The 19,898-nt window shown below is 39.5% G+C and overlaps 1 protein-coding gene across 6 annotated transcripts in view; it reads left to right on the plus strand.

Annotated features, from left to right (window-relative positions):
- Daam1 (dishevelled associated activator of morphogenesis 1) overlaps window positions 1-4,457 on the plus strand; it is a 167,916-nt gene extending 163,459 nt beyond the window's left edge. For 5 of the 6 annotated variants that reach the window (XM_021724763.3, XM_021724761.3, XM_005322751.5 and 2 more), the window contains 2 exons: window positions 211-381; window positions 1,694-4,457. In XM_021724763.3, coding sequence (XP_021580438.2) covers window positions 211-381; window positions 1,694-1,903 — 381 coding nt within the window. In that variant the 3' untranslated portion in view covers window positions 1,904-4,457. Of the gene's footprint in view, window positions 1-210; window positions 382-1,210 lie in introns of all 6 variants that reach the window. The other variant, XM_078049991.1, reaches the window with a different exon arrangement.
- Window positions 4,458-19,898: the final 15,441 nt, after the last annotated feature.

Below are 19,898 nucleotides of genomic sequence, written 5' to 3' on the forward strand. Positions count from 1 at the left end.
TAAAATGTTTTCCAAATTTGAGGCATGTTAAAATTCTCACTTTAGAAGGGATTAACAGACATGTTCAGCTGCTGAAGGTAAAACGGGCCTGCGAAAATCTGTTAAGTTATGTTTGATTCCCTTTGAGCTTTTGTCCTTCTAGGGAAATTTCCATTTGATCGTGGTATTCTCTTAAAACACTGAGCTTCTTAAAAATCTTCTTTTCTCCAGTTCACCAAAGCAGTGAAGCACTTCGGGGAAGAGGCTGGCAAAATACAGCCAGATGAGTTCTTCGGCATTTTTGATCAGTTCCTTCAAGCTGTGTCAGAAGCGAAGCAAGAGAATGAGAACATGAGAAAGAGGAAAGAGGAGGAAGAGCGGCGAGCTCGCATGGAAGCACAGGTGAGGGGCATCCTTGGCCGGGTCCAGCCCTAAAAGTTCTCAGCTGCCTTGCTCTTTAGATGCCCTTACTGGGATGGCAAGAAGGTGGGCATGGCTGTGCTCTCTAGAAAGTTCCTGGGACTTTATCAGGTTTCTCTTGGGTACATCTCCAAAAACTTATAAAAAAAAAAAAATACATCCAAGATCCTTTGATCTGGAACTCCACTTCTTAGAAATTACTCTAAGGAAATAATCACAAATTTGGGCCTGGGGTTGTGGCTCAGTGGTGGAGCACTTGCCTAGCATGTGTGAGGCACTGGGTTCAATCCTCAGCACCACATATAGATACATAAATAAATTGATTAATAAAGGTCCATTGACAACTAAAAAAAAGTAATTAAAAATGAAATAATCACAAATTTGCACAAAGAAAGCAGCATTTTTTTTTAAATACTAGTTCTAAACTGAAAATGATCTAAACATTTACCAATAGGGCATTGGTTCTAATAGCCACATGGTGAAATATTGTAGAATATCATGTAATCATTGATGTAGTAGCTATTTAGTAAAATATTTGTGGCAGTTTTTAAAAGACATGCCTTCAAAGAATATTTAATCATCCAGAAAAGCTTACAAAATGATTTCCACATGAAATCATTTTTGTTGTATTTCGTTTGTAAAATAAATGTTAGCATAGAAAATTATGGTGGTAGTATAAAGCCCCAAAAAGTACTTTTCTAAAAAGCTCAGTAGCAGTGGTTATCTGTTGGTAACCAAATAAAGAATGCTTTTTATCTCAATTATCAAAATTTTCTATATTGTCTGTGTTTTGTTTGACTTTTAATAACAGCAACCTGTTCCAGACATCAATGCCAGACGCAGACCAGGCGACGGATGGGAGGTGTGGCCTGATGGTCGTTTTGCTTTAGTCTCCATACCGTCAAGAAACCAGCGTTGAGCAGGACCTGGGGTGGGGGGTCCTATTTAATAGTGTAAACTTTGTTTTTCCATTACAGACACACAAATTGCCTAATTATTCTTTTATAAACAAGAATATATAATGAGATTTTTCTAGAATCTAGATGGTGAGGGTCATTTTTTTTTCACCATTCATAATATTTCTGCGGTCAGATCTTATGCATGTCCCAGTTAACTCCTTTCTCGTGTCATCCGGAGAGTTTAGCAGCTTAAGTGAACAGAGCTTGGTGTGACTGAATCACTACCATATGTCACAGACTTCATCCCCACCAAAAACAAAATACAATATCTTATTATTTTTTTTTTTAAATACAACATCTTAATCCTTCTCTAAAAGGTATCTTTCTATTTGCAGCTCAAAGAACAAAGGGAAAGGGAGCGGAAAATAAGAAAAGCTAAAGAGAATAGCGAGGAAAGCGGAGAGTTTGATGACCTCGTTTCAGCTTTACGCTCAGGAGAAGTGTTTGACAAAGACCTTTCTAAACTGAAACGGAATCGCAAACGCATTTCCAACCAGGTGACAGACAGCAGCCGAGAGAGACCGGTCACAAAACTTAATTTTTAATTTTCCCCAAGTACTTTTCTAAAAAGCTCAGTAGCAGCCCTTTGAAGTGACTAGACCGTTCCATTACACTGCCTTGCAATCCAAACAGTGGCAATTTCCTCCTTCATCTGTGAGTGTGTGTGAATGTGTGTGTATGTAAATGTATGTGTATATGTATATTAAAAATGTATATAGAAGTCTGAGTGTCGTCTGGAGACCTCTATGTATGGATAAAAATTTTCTGTTAATGTTCGTGCTCAGAAGCCCTTTGCATATGCATTCATATTGAGTGTGGCTCATTTTCTTTCCCTGAACACTGTAACTGTTCAGAAGCACAAAACTATCTCCTAAAAGAGATGACAGACATTCCCTAGCATAAAAAAAAAGAAAGAAAAAAAAAAAAGCTTGTGAAATATTTTACAGTTTCCAAGCTTGCTATACTTTAAAATTATTTTCATTGGTGAAAATGGAGTTGGAAGAATATAGATTTAAAATGGTTTTTGATAGTTGACAATGTGGTGTTCCAGCATCACATCAGTAATTGATGGGATCAGCTTAAAATTCCTGATGTTGATTTGGGGATACAGTCTGTAAATGTTTATCAAGAACGTCTTGCACACAATTTGTATTATGTAGAATGTCAATCAAAATTCTTTTGTATATTTAAAGCTTAAACATCAGTTTCTCCCCCTTCTCCCCCAATTTCATCAAGTTTTCTGCCAAGTGCTCTTGATGATTTCTTTAAATTGCTTTTGGGTAAAAAACAAAACAAAACAAAAAAAAACAAATAGTATCTAAATGCAACCCATGCCCTTGTTAATAAACAAGATTGCCAGAATGTACCTGTTGTTCTAACAATATAGATATATAAATCTTAGAAATTTCCACCCAAGACTTAAAGGAAGAATTCTCTGAAAGGATAAAGATTTTTTTTAAAAAAAAATTTTAATGGGGTGCCTTTTTTTTTTTGTCTTTTCTATTTCTGTTTTGTAGGACAACCTGCATCTTCTGTAAATATAGGTCTGGACTAAAGGACACTTAGAGTGTCACAAAATATCAACATCAGTAGAGATGCCCAGATCTATTTATCTCTGAGTATATTTAAAGTGGTTTGCTGTTATATGTTGTCATTTTAAATTGTGTGTCAGTAAAGCTACCTGTAAAATTTCAGTCCAAAAAAATAAAGCTCTCAGGGAGAAATGAATAAAAACAATGAACATTAGAAAATAAAATATAGATGCTTACCATTAACCTACCAACTTTCAATATCCTTAAATTATATGATATATAAAGAGGACTGTTACTTTTTTTTTTTTTTTTTTTTTTGCTTTATTTATTTGTAGTGGGGCGGGAGGTGGGGTGGGGCTGACGTTTTCTCTTTTCTTTCTATCTATCCTGTCGTGGTTGGGTTTCCTGTGGAGAGAGTAGTTTTTCCTGTTGCACTAGAACATTATTTACTCACTAAATTGAGTTCTTCAGTCAACTAACAAATATTTATTAAGTATCTACTATGTACCAGGCATAGTAGATCTACAGTTATGAGCAAGACAGAGTCCCTGCCCACAAGGAGCTTACGTTCTAATCAGAATATTCAGGGATGAATAAAAAAAACCAATGTGTGTGCTGTACAGGACTCATACTATTTAAAAATGATTTGTCCAAACTACAATGCTTAGTGCAGATGGCAAAGTATCTGTGCTGTACAAAAGCTGTGAAATAATGCTCTAAGAGTTGTCAAGAGCTGTGGTTTTACATTTTTTCCTCATTGCAAACTTAGCGACTTTCCACCCATTCGATGGAAGCAAATGACTCTTGCAAATGACAGTTATAAATACAAAGCAGAGGTTACACTCCCCCAGCTCCTAGTTAACCAAGGTCTGCAACTACACCATGTTAAAGGTGCAGTTGGAGACTAGGCTCAAACAGGCTTGGAGAGGAGGGGGAGTGGGATAGGATGATGGTTTTCTCTGTTCCTTAACTAAAGTGCCTCTATGTATATTTTTTTTTCTATTTATAGTAGGAGAAATTTGGTCTGGCTCAATTTTGGAACTGTACTTTGAAAATGGCTTTGTCTTACAGTTTAAGGAATGAACTAGTGAAAGGAGAGTCACAAAAGGAGCAAGTTTGTGTAGCATGTCCCTCTTGCCCTTGGTAATCATCCTCATTTTGTCATGGCCATCCTGGTAGGCCTCCTTTGCCATTTCCATTTTTTTATTTCTTTCCCTGAAAACTGTGTGCAGGTAATTCCATGTGCCATTGTTGAAAACAAAACAAAAACAAAACAAAAAAAACTACTTTTTAGATTGGTGCTGGTGTAAAGTAGCCACTTTTCTCTCTTGGGTGTGTATTTTAAAGTTTTTGTTTGTTTTTTTAAATTAATGCCAAAAAGAAAAAGCATTATAATTTGTAAACTTAACTATATGTCTTGTATCTTATTAGCTTAGTAGTTGGAACCACTTAGTCTCTAGGTGCAAGACTGTTGTTATAGTACCAAGAAAAAAAATGTCGTATGTGTTATGAGACTGTACATTTTTTTAAATAGCAATATGCAATAAAGATGACTTCATTGGGTGTACATATATGCTTTCTATGAATTATTAAAATACCATCACCTAACTTCTTTGTGCGTTCCACCATTGAATTTAAATATTGGAAATTTTTCACTAAATCAGAAACACACACATATCTTTAATCTTGTACATACTGGGTCCAGAAGAGTGTCGTTTTTCAACTGGGGCAGCAATCAGTACATCCAGGCTATCATAAACTACCTCTTGTCTTATGTGTGAATTGAATGGTTTTGTGTTGCATATGGTGGGACTACTGGTGGGAGTATAGAAAATAATTTATAGTCACCAGAATGAAAAGCTTTTTTAGATTTTGAAGCATTTCCTTTTTAAAAATTAATTTTTGCTATAAGTTAATTGGGAACTGTCACCTGAACAGATCAAGAAATGTGTTTATAACTATGCTTTGGAAGTTGGGGGTTTTCCATTGGTCTTACATCACTCTGCTGTGTAGCCACTCTCAACCCAGCTTGAAGTCAAGCCAAGCTAAAAAGAAACTGTCCAAGTGCTCCGTGCATTAATCCTTTTGATCTTTGGAATAGACCCACAATGTTCTTAAAAACTGTTGACCATCTTATTTTCCACCAAGTCACTGGATAGCTATATAGTATCCAAAGACCACATTGTTGTCTGAATTTGACATTCAGATAGGAGAGACTCATCCACATGTCAGATATTTTATTCCATCCCACAGTCTGTTCCATTTCCTATTTGTGTATCTTAGTGTGGAGCTATGTACTGAACACCTAGACCCACAGTTACCCTTGGTGTATTGATAGAAATGAGGGGAATCAGATCATTACCCTTAAGTTGACAGCCGTCAATTACCCCAAACGTATCAACAATAGGGAAAATGTGCTTCAGAAGCAGGGCAAAGTTACATCCCCACCCAGAACTTTGCCCCTTTTCTATAACTTAATGGGAATTTATGTGAGGAAAATTGATAACCTTGACTTAACTACTTTGCACAAAATCATTCCAAAAGCTATGTTTTGGAAGAGAAAACATTTGAGACCTTTTTAATATAAACAACATCAGCTATTTCCTTTTAAATGGAAAACATAAATAATTCTCAAAGCTTAACAGCTCCTTGATTCCACCTAGTTCCATAAACACCAGTCTTGAGAACTGCTGGACTATGCGTGAATAGATTTAAAGTCAGGGGTCTTGGGGTTCTTGCCTCGGGGTCTTTATAAACCTTCAGTATATTGAGTTATTGCTCATTTTCTCTGTGTGGTCTGTACATTGTTTTCAATCTGTATATCCCTGTTCCCCCCTGATAATATGAACTCCACTCAAAAATAAAAACCTGTGGAATCTATAATTAAAGGATGACTAAAAAAATCTATGAATTCTTTTTAGAGAACGTTTAGGGTCCCTGGAGGAAAGCGTCTCTTGTTTTTAAGGAGTTTAGTGTTTTCCGTAGCAAATACCAATCAGGATTATTTTTTGTCTGTCTTGTGAGGAAAACATCAGACCTGCCCTTTGGTCTCTTCCCTGACATGCTTTTATCTGCTGCTGTCCACAGTGTGTTTCCATGGTACCAAACAAACAGCATGAGCCCAGGGCTGCACACCAGGATTTTCAGACAAAGGAGATCTTTATTTTGATCAAACATTTGTGGGTTTTGACTTTTCAGGGGAAAAAGAGTTTCCTAGGTATAATTTTTTTTTCCTATGTCATTTCAATAAAGCATCTCTTTTCTATTTTTCCCTGTCTACAGTTTTCTTTCTCCAGGAGAAGGAAAAATGAAAATGATTCTGTAATCCTTATTTTCAGTACCATCCTCCCATTTTTTTTGTACCACTATGTGGTCACGTAGGAACATTTTTGTGGCAAAAGGATCCACAGTCTCTCATTAGATAATGAGCATTTTTTGTTAATGTCTGCACCTCCACTTCCAGATTAGAGAAAGTTTCCTCTCTGATCAGGTTGGGGGCTGACTTGACTCTTTTAGGATAAGAGTGGGGCTCAGCAAGGAATGCTCCCATTGATACTAAGCAATGATTTGGGAACAGGGAGGAGGACAAGGTGACTCTGGCCACTGCTTAAAAAAAGGAAAAGTCAGGCTTCAGAATACAAGGTCAAAAATACACAGAAATCAATCGCTTTCCTATGTACCAGCAATGAAGGAGTAGAATTTGATATTTAAACACAAGACAATTCACATTAGCAAACACTAAAAGTGAAATACTGTATGTATTTAAAAGTCTAACAAAATATTTACAAGATCTACAGGAGGAAAACTGCAAAACTCTGATGTAAGAAATAAACCAAATAAATGGCAAGCAAGATATTTCATATTCACTAGTAGGAAGACTCGATATTATTAAGATATCCATTCTTCCCAACTTGATGATCTATAGACTCAGTCCCAGCTAGTTGTTTAGTGTTTATCAACAAACTGATTCTAAGTTTTATATTGAGAGCAGAAGGCCCAGAATAGCCGGCACAATATTGAAGAAGAACAAAGTTGGAAGACAGACACCATACAACTTAAGAAATACTATATTGAAAGAATAGATAGATCAATGGACTATAGAGCCACAGTAGTAGTAGCCAATTGCTGTTTGACAAAGAAGAAAAGATATCAAAATACAATGTAGCAAAAATTGTCTTTTGGAGCAACTAGACATCCACATGCAAAGATAAAATAATAATAGAAATAAGCAGAGGCACAGACCCTAACCAACTCAAAGTGAATCACAGACCTAATTGTAAAATGGAAAACTATAAAACTTCTAGAGCTAAGATAGAAGAAAATCTGGATGACCTTGGGTTTGGCAATAATTTTTTTTAGATAGATCCAACACCAAAGACACAATAAAAGAAACAAGTGACTAGCTGGACTTAATGAAAATTTTTATTTATTTATTTATTTATTTAGGTACCAGGGATTGAATTCAGGCACACTCGACCACTGAGCCATATCCCCAGCCCTATTTTGTATTTTATTTAGAGACAGGATCTCACTGAGTTGCTTAGCACTGCCTCGCCATTGCTGAGGCTGGCTTTGAACTCCTGATTCTCGTGTCTCAGCCTCCCGAGCTGCTGGGATTACAGGTGTGTGTCGCTGCACCTGGCTACATATGAAAAATTTTAAAATCCTCTGCAAAAGACACTGCCAAGAGATTGAAAAGACAAAATACACAGACTGGGAAAGAGTATTTTTCAAAAGACAGATAAAGGAATATTATCCAAAATACACAAAGAATGCTTAAAATTCAACAGTAAAAACATAAACAACCTTATTTTAAAAAAAAAAATGAGCCAAAGACTTGAACAGACATCTCAAGAAAGAATATCCTCAGGTGAAAAATAGTATATGAGAACATGCTTCACACCATATGTCATGAGGGAAATACAAATTAAAACAACAATGAGGTACCACTACACACCTATTAGAGTGGCCCAAATCCAGAACACTGACAGCACTAAATGCTGACGAAGAGGTGGAGCACTAGGAATTATCATTCATTGCTGGTGGGAGTACAAAATGGTACAGCCACACTGGAGAATACTTTGTAAGTTTCTTACAAAACTAAAAACACTCTTACCATGAAACCCAGCAATTTGCCCAAACAAGTTGAAAGACACATCCACACAAAAACCTGCACACAAGCTGGGCACAGTGGCACACTCCTGTAATCCCAGCAGCTTGGGAGGCTCAGTCAGGAGCATCTCAAGTTCAAAGCCAGCCTCAGCAACTTAGGCCCTAAGCAACTTAGTGAGACCCTGTCTCAAAATAATAAAAGGGCCTGGGGGGATATAAATCAGTATCAAAAATTAAATAGACAGACCAACAAATAAAAACCTGCACACAGATTATTATAGCAGCTGTATTCATAATTGCCAAAACTCAGAAGCAATCAAGATGTCCTTCAGTAGTTGAATAAACAAATAAGCCATTATACCTCCCAATAACGGAATATTATTCAGTGCCAAAAAGAAATGAGCTATCAAGCTGTGAAAAGACATAGAGGACACTTAAATGCATGTTATTAAGTGAAGGAAACCAATCTAAAAAGGCTACATGCTGCATGATTCCATTCAAATGACTTATGAAAAAGGGAAAACTGCAGAATCAATTGTTGCCAGGAGGAGGAGAATAGAGAGATGAATAGGTGGAGTGCAGAGAATTTGGGGAGGCAGTGGAAATACTCTGTGTGGTAGTATAATGTCATTATACATTTGTCCAAACCCATAAAATATACATCACCAAGAGTAAACCATATGTAAACTATGGACTTTAGATGATAGTGATGTGTCAATGAAGGCTCATCATTTGTAACAAATTTACCATCTGGTATGTGATGTCAATAATAGGGGGGGTTGTACATAAGTGGGGGTTGGGGATATATGGGAAATCTCTGTACCTTCCTCTCAATTTTACTGTGAGCCTAAAAGTGCTCTAAAATACAAATACTTTAAAAAGAAAAGTCCCTGTGCACATGGCCAAGAAACTTCCCCACTATATCAGGCCAAGTCGCCTGACTCCTTTAACATATTCAACCAGCCCTAACCCCTCAGCTAAGCCCCCTTTGATAACTTTTCATGCCCTTTTGACTTATTTATATCTGGGTATGTCTATTTAAGGGCGGGGGGAAGCCCAACAGGGTATTTTTTCTTAATACTTCTTTGGACTTCTCAGATGGCCAGCAACTTTCCAAGATTCTGGCCCAGTCCCTAAAACCTCCAGATTCTTTTAGACTAGTGTCTATTCGTTAACTCTTCAGAAGCCAGAGGAAAAAATAAAAGCAACAGCTGGTCACTAGTGAGTTAATCACTCTCAGGGAGTTCAGGCTATAAACCTTTAAGATCTACAGTTTTAGATGTTGTTGTTTTTTTTCAAGTTGCCAGTCATTAGAATGTTCACAGGAAGAGCCTTCCCTCCCTCCTTACCTTCCTCTCCACCCACCCCCTCCTTGTTTCCTTACTCCAAACCAACTTCATTAAGCACACCACATGAAAAGGCTTCATTCTTAGAGATCCTATTAAAATGCCTTTTGCAGAAAATTTCCTCTCCTACTGCCTTGAATGTGAGCTAGTTGACCTGAAAAGCAGCAGCTGTTCTATGACCTGACAGTTTTATGGCTGTTGAGTTCCCGCTAAAAGCCTGGCCTTCCAATGTCTGTCAGGGGCACTGCTAGCAGCAGGGTCATGCAAAACCCTATAGCACCCAGCTCTCGGCTGAAAGATGAATGCAACGCTGAACAAATCCTCTATCATAACCTGGGGAAATGACACCTCTAGGGTAACTGGCATTGAGTTTTCTCCCATGGGACTCTGGCAACAGAGACCTTGCTCCCATCTGCCTGTTCCCTTCTCTTCCACTAACATCTGAGCAACACATGAGACCCAAGAACTCTGAGTTCCAGAGTTGTCCCTACTGCTATCAGTCAGGAGCAGATCAGTCTCTCAAACATCTTTTTTTTTCCCCCATTTTGAATCTGGAGAGAGTAGTTCTAAAACTTTCCATGATAGAATTCTTTAATTCTGCTTCTGAGATTCCCAGCCCCTGGGCACTGGGAATTCATAGCAGCCAACTTACTAACTTGAATTAAACAAACTGTCCTGATTGCACTGTTTATCAGTGACAGCCAAGAAACCCGGCTTTTGCCCTGGCTGTTTGGGAAGGAGAAAGGTCAAAGGGCAATTGCTGAGAGCACACTGCATTTTAGCGGTCACAGAGCACATCCCACAGGTTTCCTTTACTAGGTCACTGTGGTCATGTGGCCTTGGGGCCCCATCCGGGATGCACCAAAATCACATGCATTAATTTTATTGTAAAATCAATGTATATCATTAACGTGGCTTTTCCCTATAGGGGCCATTGTGGTAACTTAGGAAGAGAGAACTTGCAAGAGGGTGAAGGAGCAACTCAACTAAATGGATGGGCCTCTGCTCTCTTCACTGGAGCACTTCAAAAACAACACTGTCAAGTGAAAATGCACCCTTGGGAGGTGGTTCAGGGACTCACTCGCTCATTAGCATCCACTGACAAGAAACTTTTTAGCCTGAAACACGAGATATTAAGAAGACAGGACAGCTGCCCTAGGATATGTAAAGAGAGAGAAAACTCATTCGTATTCACCAGAGGCAGGGCTACCAGTAAAGGGGGAAGTCAGATTGATTTTTGTTTTCCTCAACCCATAGAGAACTTTCAAACTCCTGAAATTAACCAGCAATTGAACGGGCTGCCACATAAAGTACTGAGCACCACTTCCTTCAAGGTATTCAGATTCATAGACTGGACGCCCAAAGACTGGGTGGCCATCCGGTCAAATTGGGAACATTGTTTGAAGTTCGGAACTATGTGGCTATTCAGATGGATGATTTTTTAGAAAGGCTTTTTATTTGAAAATAATTTCACACTCAAAAAAGATTGCTTGTGTGTCCAAAGTCTGAATGGGTCTTACTGGGACAAACCCTAGGTGTCATGAGGGCTGCATTCCTTTCTGAAGACTCTAAGGGAGAACTGTTCCCAGTTGTCCAAGGCTACCTCTGTTTCTTGGCTTGTGACTCCCTTTTTCCACTTGCAAAGCCACCAATGACAGGTTGAGCTCTTCTCATGATGCAGGTCTCTGAACTTTCTCCCATTGTGATCTCTCTATAACCAAAGCTAGGAATATTCATTTTTAAAGATCCATGTCATTAAATTGGATCCACCCAATAAACTAGGAGAACTCTGCCTATCTCAAGGTTATACCCACAATCACATCTGTGGAGTCTCTTTTGCAATGGAAAATAACTTATGTACAGATTCCAAGGATTAGGGCATGGATTTCTTTTAGAGGCCATTATTATTCCTATTATAGAATAAAAGAGACCCAAGTCTTTAAATTTTAAAAAGTCCCCCTGAGCTAGAGGAAAAGTTAATAAAGAGAGATGCAGACAGACTTAGATAGTTTAGCCAGGTGCAGTGGTACATGCTTATGATCCCAGAGGCTGGGGAGGCTGAGGCAGGAGCATCATGAGTTTAAAGCCATCCTCAGCAATTTTGGAAGGCCCTAAATAAAATATTAAAAAAATAAATAAATAAAAGGGATGAGAATGTGGCTCAGTTATTAAGCACCTCTGAATTCAATCCCCTGTAACAAAAAAAAGTGATTTAGATAGTTTTAGTTTTAAATGTGAGAAAAGAAAAAAAAATCAATAAACCAGATCAGATTGCATTTTTGGTACCTAAGAACACAGAGACATGACCATTCTCCCATCTCGTGAGGCCAGACTCAACTCCGAACAGAGGTAACTTCACCATTTATATTGAGTGAGGTTTGGAGGTGACAAGCTGGTTGCAAGTTGAGAAGAAGGCAGGGAGGGGGACTTGGAGGATTTGTCTTTATGACATGTCAATATAGTAGTCAACAGTCCCAATGTCTTGGGTCAACATGCCCCATTTCATTTATAGTAAAAGCCAAGCTAAAGGCTTTTCCATGACTCATACCATTCTACATGATCTAAACCCTGCTCCACATCTCTCTCCAAGTCATCCCGGAGCCCTTTCTGTTTAGGCAATCCACACCAGCCACATGGCCTCCTGCTGTCTCCTGACCACAAAGCCTTTACACTGTTCTTCCCATAGGTACCATCTTGTTCTCTTCTTTTCCCTCTGTAGGTCTTCATGTAAGGGATTCTTTCTCACATAAAGGCAGTAAGGACTTTCTTGCTCTGTTCACCCCACTTAAAGTTCTTCTGCCTCACAATCCTAATCGTTCATATCCAGCACTATTTTGCTAGAAAATGTGTCATTTCTAATACAATTTATTTGTGTATTATCTGTCCACTCCCCATCCACATTAGAGTATAAGATCCTCAAGGGCAGATGTTTTGTCTACTTTGTTTACAGAAATATTGAATATTTGGAAAAAGTACCCAGTGTGTGTCCTCAGCACCTACGTGTGAAAGGAATTCATGAATGCATGAATAAATGAAGGGCAAATACTAATTTTACTTAAAGTGTGGGGTGGAGTCTGGGTGGGTGGGTGGCTTATAGGGAATGACATGGTGGTGAGATAGTAAAAGTCCCCAAGCTGCCTCTTGATTCTTTCACTACTACAGGATGTGTGTAGGAGAGAGACCCCCAAGAGGGGAAGGGGAAGTGAGAGAGAGAGAGAGAATGCTGTAGGGAGGAGAGAGGAGGAGCAGGGAAGGGAAGAATGGGAGTGGAGGAAGAGACTTAGCTGGTGCTGTGGTTTGGATGAGTGCTTCCCCAAGGGTCTGTGTTGAAGGCTGGTTGCCCAGGGTGGCAGTACTGGAAGGTACTGTGGACCTAAGAGGCAAACCTCTGAAAGGAACTGTGGGACTCTGGCCTGTCTTCTTTCTCTTTACTTCTTAGCTGGAGATGTCAGTGGATTGCTCCACTGGACACTCCTGCCATGCTGTGCCACCATCACAAGAGGACCAAACCAACAAGCTGCCTGATTTTGGACCTGAACCTCCAAAACAATAAACCAGTGTTAATCTCACTTTATTTCATATGTAGCTTATCTCGGGTATTTCATTAGAGTGATGGGAAGCTGAGCAATACATCTGACACCAGAAATATAAATGCCAATGGATAAAAGCAGCCATATTGTAAGGTCTTTTAGGTCTTAGTGTTTAACCCCTAGTAAAGTAACGATTCGAACAAGTATTATGTTCCTGGATACCTAACCCTTTATAAATGAGTTCTATGAAGAATCATGCCCTAAAGCAATTCTAAATATCCTACCAGCTCTCTTCCCAGTTTTCTTCCCCTAGGGAGAAGGAACAGATTTGGAGACCAACACAGAGCTGCAAACCACTTTGACTTTGTGCTCTATTATACAAACTCAAGAGCTCAGAAAGTTTGAGCCTTTTTCAGGGGAGAATTATTTCCCCTCTCCTGGTTTCATGAGGATGGAGGGAAGTAAATGCAAGGCAATTTCCCAATCTTTTATAGAGCAGTGATGGGGGATAGCCTCTCGTTTCTCTTTTGAAATCAGAAAAAATTGTGTTATGATTTGGATGTGAAGTGTCCACCCAAATCTCCTGTGTTAATGCAGGAATTTTCAGAGGTGAAATGATTATGAGAGTTGTATCCTAATCAGTCCCTCCTAGTTTGAACAGACTAATTGGGTGGTAACCATAAGGCAGGTGGGGTGTGGCTGGAGGAAGTGGGTCACTGGGAGCGAGCCCTGGAAGAGTGCTTCTTCCCCACAGCCCCTTTCCCTTCCTCTCTGTGCTTCCTGACCAGCAAGAATGGAGCAGTGCTCCTCCTCTGTACCTCCTGCCATGTTGTTCTGCTTCATGATGGGCCCAAAGTAAAGGAATTGGCCCACCATAGGCTAAATTTCTGAAACTGTGAGCCCAAATGAACTTTCTCTCCTCTAAGTTGCTGTTGTCGGGTATTTTGGTCACAATAATGCAAAACTGACTAAAAGAAATAGAGGTTCTAATATTTTTCTAATTTAAAGTTTTCATAGAGTTTAAAATGAGTATATATATATACATATATGTAGTTCTAAATATTAAATATTTATGTATTTAGCTCAGACCATAGGTTCCTGGTTAGTTTCTCCTCTTGGAAGTCTTATGGATATTTTAAATCCGACAGTCCAAAATGGAACCAATCTTTTGTTTTAAACTTGCTCCTGCTCTAGTCTGCTGTCTCTCAAATGGTAGGAACTTTGTTTCCTTCCCTTGTCACACAACTCAGACCCGCTCCTATAGCAACTCCTTCAGGCTTCCCCTTCAAAATTTGTGCAGAATTGATCTGTTCTCATAATGTCCACAGCTGCCACTCTGGTCAGCGTGTCATCATTTGCCTCCTAGACTATTGCAATGGCCCTTTCACTGATCCCCAGAGCCTTGGTACCCACAGTGTTCTCATCACTACAGTCAACACAATGCTTTCAAAATGTGTAAAAAGTCCTATGACTCTGCCTGGACTCTCCAGAGGCTTCCCAGCTCCCTTAGAAGTAATTACCCACAGTTCTTACAATGGCTTCCTTGACCCCAATGTTCTGGACACTCGCCCAGCCTCGTCACCCTCTGACCTCATCCCTACTAATTTCTCTCCTCCTCCCTTTGCTCCAGCCATACTGGCTTCCTTTTCTTCCTTGAACATACCATATACACTGACCCACATCAGGCTTTGCACTTGTTTCCTTTGCCTGAGACACTCTTCTCTTTGACATCACATAACTTTCTCTGTCATCTCCTCCAAGTCTTTGTTCTAAATTAACTCTATCAGTAATGACTTCCCCACCACCCAGTTCATAATTACAACTCATGCCCATCCCAGAACCCATTCTATTCTCTATATTTTCATAACAATAATCATCATGCATTTTGCACGGAATTTGTTAATTGTTTCCTTATCCGGTTCCATTCGTTAGACTATGAGATCCATGAAGTTTTTAAAAAAATATATTTCCCTGTATCATTCACTGTGTATTCATTCCCATTACTTGGAACAAGGTCTGACATATTGAGGGATCTCATTAAATATTTGTTCAATTGAATAAATAAATAAAAGTCTATTTCTTTGATAGGTCAAATAACCATGGTAGAGAATTTGCCTAGCCTATGCACAAGGCCCTGGGTTAGATCCCCAGGATGATTTTAGAAAGGATCATTTAGTTGACTTAGATAAACTAAGACTGACGGGGTTTCACAGTCTCTCTTACACATTGCGCTCCAGGGTTTTTAGAGGTGGGGCCAGCAATTTCAAGGCCTTTCTCTCACATGTGTTTGAGACATTCTCAGGGAGATGCCAGTGCCTCTTTGAAGCCATTAGCAGCAAGACATGGACTTAGGATGGCCCTGTGAGTGTCTGGACTCCCTGGAAGAAGCCATTCTGTCTACTAACTTTGGGAACCAGTGAAAACAAAGAAGTAAGTCCCATTGTGTATGATATGCTATCACCATGTTGTCATTTCCTGAGCTACATTCTGTTCTTCTTAACAGTGGCTGCATTGCCAATTTTCAATTCAAAAGAACATTACAAGGGGAAAAAAAATCTGAATCTTTATGTAGCATTTCCTAGAGTAATAAACACAGGATTTCCTGCATCTGAAATGACTTCAACAAATTATGTGTTCCTTCAAATGGACCTGGTAACAAATTTGGACTCGGTTCCTGTAGGTACGGATAAGCTTGCTGATTGAAATCTCCTCCAGCTGAGCAAGGTTTTTTGTTTTTGTTTTTGTTTTTTTATAGCAATCAAGTCCTACTAAGGCCATGAGCCACAGGGATGAGTTCTCATTTCAAGCTGATTTCTTCATGGCCTTCATATTGTATGTGTTTGCATCTTGTCTTCCTACACTGAATACACAACCTCTAAATGACAGAATCATCCTTTTTATCCAAGAGCTCAGGGTAGCTGGGAGTAGCAGCTCATGCCTGTAATCCCAGCGGCTTGGGAGGCTGAGACAGGAGCATCTCAAATTCAAAGCCATCCTCAACAAAAGAGAGGGAGAGAGAGAGAGAGAGAGAGAGAGAGAGAGAGAGAGGGGGGGGGGGGGGAGGTGTGTTTAGCAATTCAGTGAGACCCTGTCCCCAAATAAAATACAAAATAAGTCTGGGGATGTGCCTCAGTGGTTGAGTGTCCCTGAGTTCAATCCCAGGTACCCCCCCACCCCCCACCCCCCCAAAAAAAACCCCACGTAGGTAGACAGTTAACAAACGCTTTTGAGTCATTCATCTTAGAAACACTAAAGATGAGATACCTCCGGAGGGATGACTCTGAGGTTTTGAGTGCTGGCATTTGTTTCTGGCAGGGAAGGATAAACGTCCCAGCTGACCAACTCAACAGGAAGGAAGTATGTTCTGATGACCCGGGGACAGGAATCTCCCCCTCTCAGATATTACTCTGGTCGCACCAGGATAATTTGTAAATCGAAATTAGAAACGGTTCCTTTCCCCATTTCCCTTTCCTAATAAAGTGCTCATGATGAACTAAGTGAGTGGCGTCCCCTCTCCGGACTTCCTTCACTCTTTGTTTTAAAATCCTTCTTTAGCAAGTTGCCTCCAGAAGCCTGTGGTTTCATAATTCCCAGTACACGTTGTTGGCCTGAAACTCATTTGTACTTTTAGTCACTGCATGATGTACCAGAGTCAAAGCAACTGCCTCACTTTGCGAAAGAACACAAGATAGACAGGATATGATCAAAATTCTACAGAAATATGGTATTTTATGCCATTATGTGGAAATCACCAGGGAGGAAACTTTTTCAGGAAAAGCCAGGGTAAATCTTCAGAGTGAGCATTTGTAAGGTTCTTTCTACAACGTTGCCTAGTTGCTGTCAGATATAAACACCAGCTACATACCTGGACAGGATCCCTATGACCTGTCTTTGGATTCAGGGAACACAAATCCGTAGTTTCAGTGCATTGCCACTATTTATTTTGTTAGTCTCTTGAAATTGGTTGTTGAGAATCCAAAAATATCTATCTGTTTTTCATGTCTCCAAGGTTTAATGAGTTTATAAAAATGAACTCACTAAAATATGGCCAAATAAATTTCCATAATTAACATTTGAGAGGGAATTCCCGTTCAGAACACTAACAATAACTACCATTTACTAAGGCCAGACACTGTAAAAAGCATTTCCCATGTAACAATCTGAAAAGAAGTGCAATGAAATATTTTTGCTTTTATTTTACAGATGAGAAAACTAAATCTCAGGAAAATAAGAAATGTAACCAAAGTCATATAGAATTCACCCAGAATCCAACCAAAAACTCTAGGCTCTTAATAAACATTCAACAAGAATAAATCTCAAAAGATCCTGTCATTATCCTCCTAATTTTTTGTCTTCCATGTTGGTGGCATTGTCAAGTTTTACACTTGGAAATGAGCACAGAATCTGTAGCTCATTCTCTGGAACCAAGACATCACTTTGATTTGCACCTGGAAATTCTTTAATAATGCAATGGTAGAACAACAGAATAGTCACAGAATCCTGGGGTCAGAGGGGACCTCAAGGCATGTTAGTGGACATATGCTGTTTTAATTTCCTGACACGGATTTCCTCTTTTGTCATCCATCCTCCCCCTCACCAGATGGTCAATCAAAATGTCCCCAGATCAAGAACACACATGTGGCCCAGACAAGGCAATCAAAGCTGAGTATCACCAAATCCAGTCCTGATGACAAGAAAGACAGCTCTTTTAGACCCATCGAAATAGAACTCAACAGATTCCCTGGATCTGCTTTACTTTCTGAAGCTTAGTTCTTCAGTTTTCCTTCCCAACAGGAAGTCAGATTCTGTTGCTTACAAATGAAGAATTCTAATTGATGCAAATTTTTAATCTGGGATCTTTATGAGGCTCAGGAGCCAGACAAGTTAGTTTCTAGCCCTTTATTTCTGGTGAAGCACAAAGGACTCTGTTTGAACCAAAGATCTTGTCATTAAAATAAAACATGAGATAGCTCTAGTCCAGCAAGAACTCTTAAGTCCTCATTAGCTCAAGTTATGACCATCCATACCAGTTTTTAGAGCCTTTCATTTAGTTTTGCATACTAATATTTTGGAATCTAATTAAAATGCAAGAATGAGGAGGTGGCATCTAAAAGTTCTCTTCAGTTGCACAACAATTTGTACCCAATCAAGAGAGAGACTTGGAGACAACTGCTATCCCAATTCACTCCCTGCCGATCATTTTTTTTTTCAAACCTTTTTTTGTGTTCCAAAGCACATCTGAACTTTCCTTTAAACAACTTATTATTAACACCAAGTTCAAATGGACAATGGCACATTTTTTTCTGCACATATTCAATATTAGTCATTTTTATAGTTTTCTGTTCCATGTCTGTCAAAGGAGGTTTCTTCGATATGAATTTAGAAAATTTTAGCAGACCAGCTAAATCTAACAAAGCCAACCAGAACTCCTGAGATATACTGGTTATTCCTCACACTGTCCTTCAAGAATCCAAAGCACTTTGTGAAGTAGATACATTTGATGTGTAGCTTTTGGGCTTGAGCTTGAAAGTAACTCAATATTTAACAGAAGACACTTGTCCTATCTTCTGTGAGGATAACCCTAGCCCTGAGTCTAAGCAACTCCATTTTAAAACTTCAGTTTGAAACCTGCAGTCTCACTAGGTATGCCTAATGGAGCCCTCCAGTATGGCCCTCAGGCATAAACAGGTCACTTCTCCCCACCCTGACAAATTCAGAGTGAAGTCCTGGCCCTGATAAGGGGTAAAGGCAAGAAAATCAGGGTGGGGACCACCAGACCAGACGCTTTAACCCCAGGGTAAATGATGTTACTGAGGAGCCAACACTGATGGCCTCACACTGAAGAGCCTAATGAGAACCTGGACTGGTGTCCTAACTCTTCTCATGGTTTGCCAGATCCTCTGCATTTTTCCTCACCGCTCTCAAACTCTATAGACACACCTTGACCCTGGTGGGAGAAGCAACTTCTCCCCAGGATCCTCTCCTCAACTGGTCGTCAACTCCATCCCAGAAGGCTGCCTTGGTTCCTCATTTGTTCCTCATGGTCTGAGTGAGTGTGCATCTGCTGGACTTAAAGACTAAGGCTTCAGTCACTTGACTTAGCACACAGAGGGAATGTCTGTCATGAGCCTGTCATGATGAAATGTGTTTGCAGTGCTTAGAATTAATCTAGAATTATTTGCTGTGAATTGATTATGTCTATTGCAGTGCCTAGCATTAAGGACTGTCATTTTCTTGACTAAGAACCTATAGAGTGAAATTGTATTCAGTGATTTGAGTGAATAAAGCATTGACAAAGACAGAATCTCGTGGACATTCTTTATTTCTCTCCCTTGACTGCATTAAGTCGCACCTTTTGCCATTGTGACATGTTCTCAAAAATAAGTGTATATTTAATAAATGAGCGAATGGCACACGAAAATTGAAGGTTTCCAAATAGGTTTCCAAATATAATGTAACTAACATTAGGGGTGCTGTGGGGTTCCCATATTCCAGTTGAAATTTTTACAGCATGGTGGCCGTAACAGATAGTCACCAACATGGGAACAAACCAAATTCTAAAAGTTCAAATGGGACTGCTGTTTAAAACTTGAAATATGACTTCCATTGGAAATCCTGTTTCAAATAGTAGTCACGTCTTCAAATTCAGCCTACCAAAGGCTTTCAGATAATATTATGCGAACACTCCTAGCAAAGGTGTATATGAAAAAGGAAGGGAAGATTTTAAAATTTGATACAACATCCCTTGCCCCTCATCCTGGTTTTCAAGACTCCTTTACTTTCCTTGGTCTCCCCTGGAGTTTCCAGGCTGTGTTTACCTCAAGTACTACTATCCTCAGGTCACCCGAGGCCAAATTATCCCAGAAGTTTATTAAAGTGAAGGAGACTGAGCCCCATCTCTTAAGTAGATATTTCTAGAAGTGGGCCCGAAGACTACATTTTAACCACTTCTCCAGGTGATTCTTTTGAAGATCTGAGGTTTGAGAGCTACCGCCCTTTTTGTTTCTAATCCCCTTTTCC

The sequence above is a fragment of the Ictidomys tridecemlineatus genome, chromosome 5 (assembly GCF_052094955.1).
Source record: "Ictidomys tridecemlineatus isolate mIctTri1 chromosome 5, mIctTri1.hap1, whole genome shotgun sequence".
Classification (NCBI taxonomy): Eukaryota; Metazoa; Chordata; class Mammalia; order Rodentia; family Sciuridae; genus Ictidomys; species Ictidomys tridecemlineatus.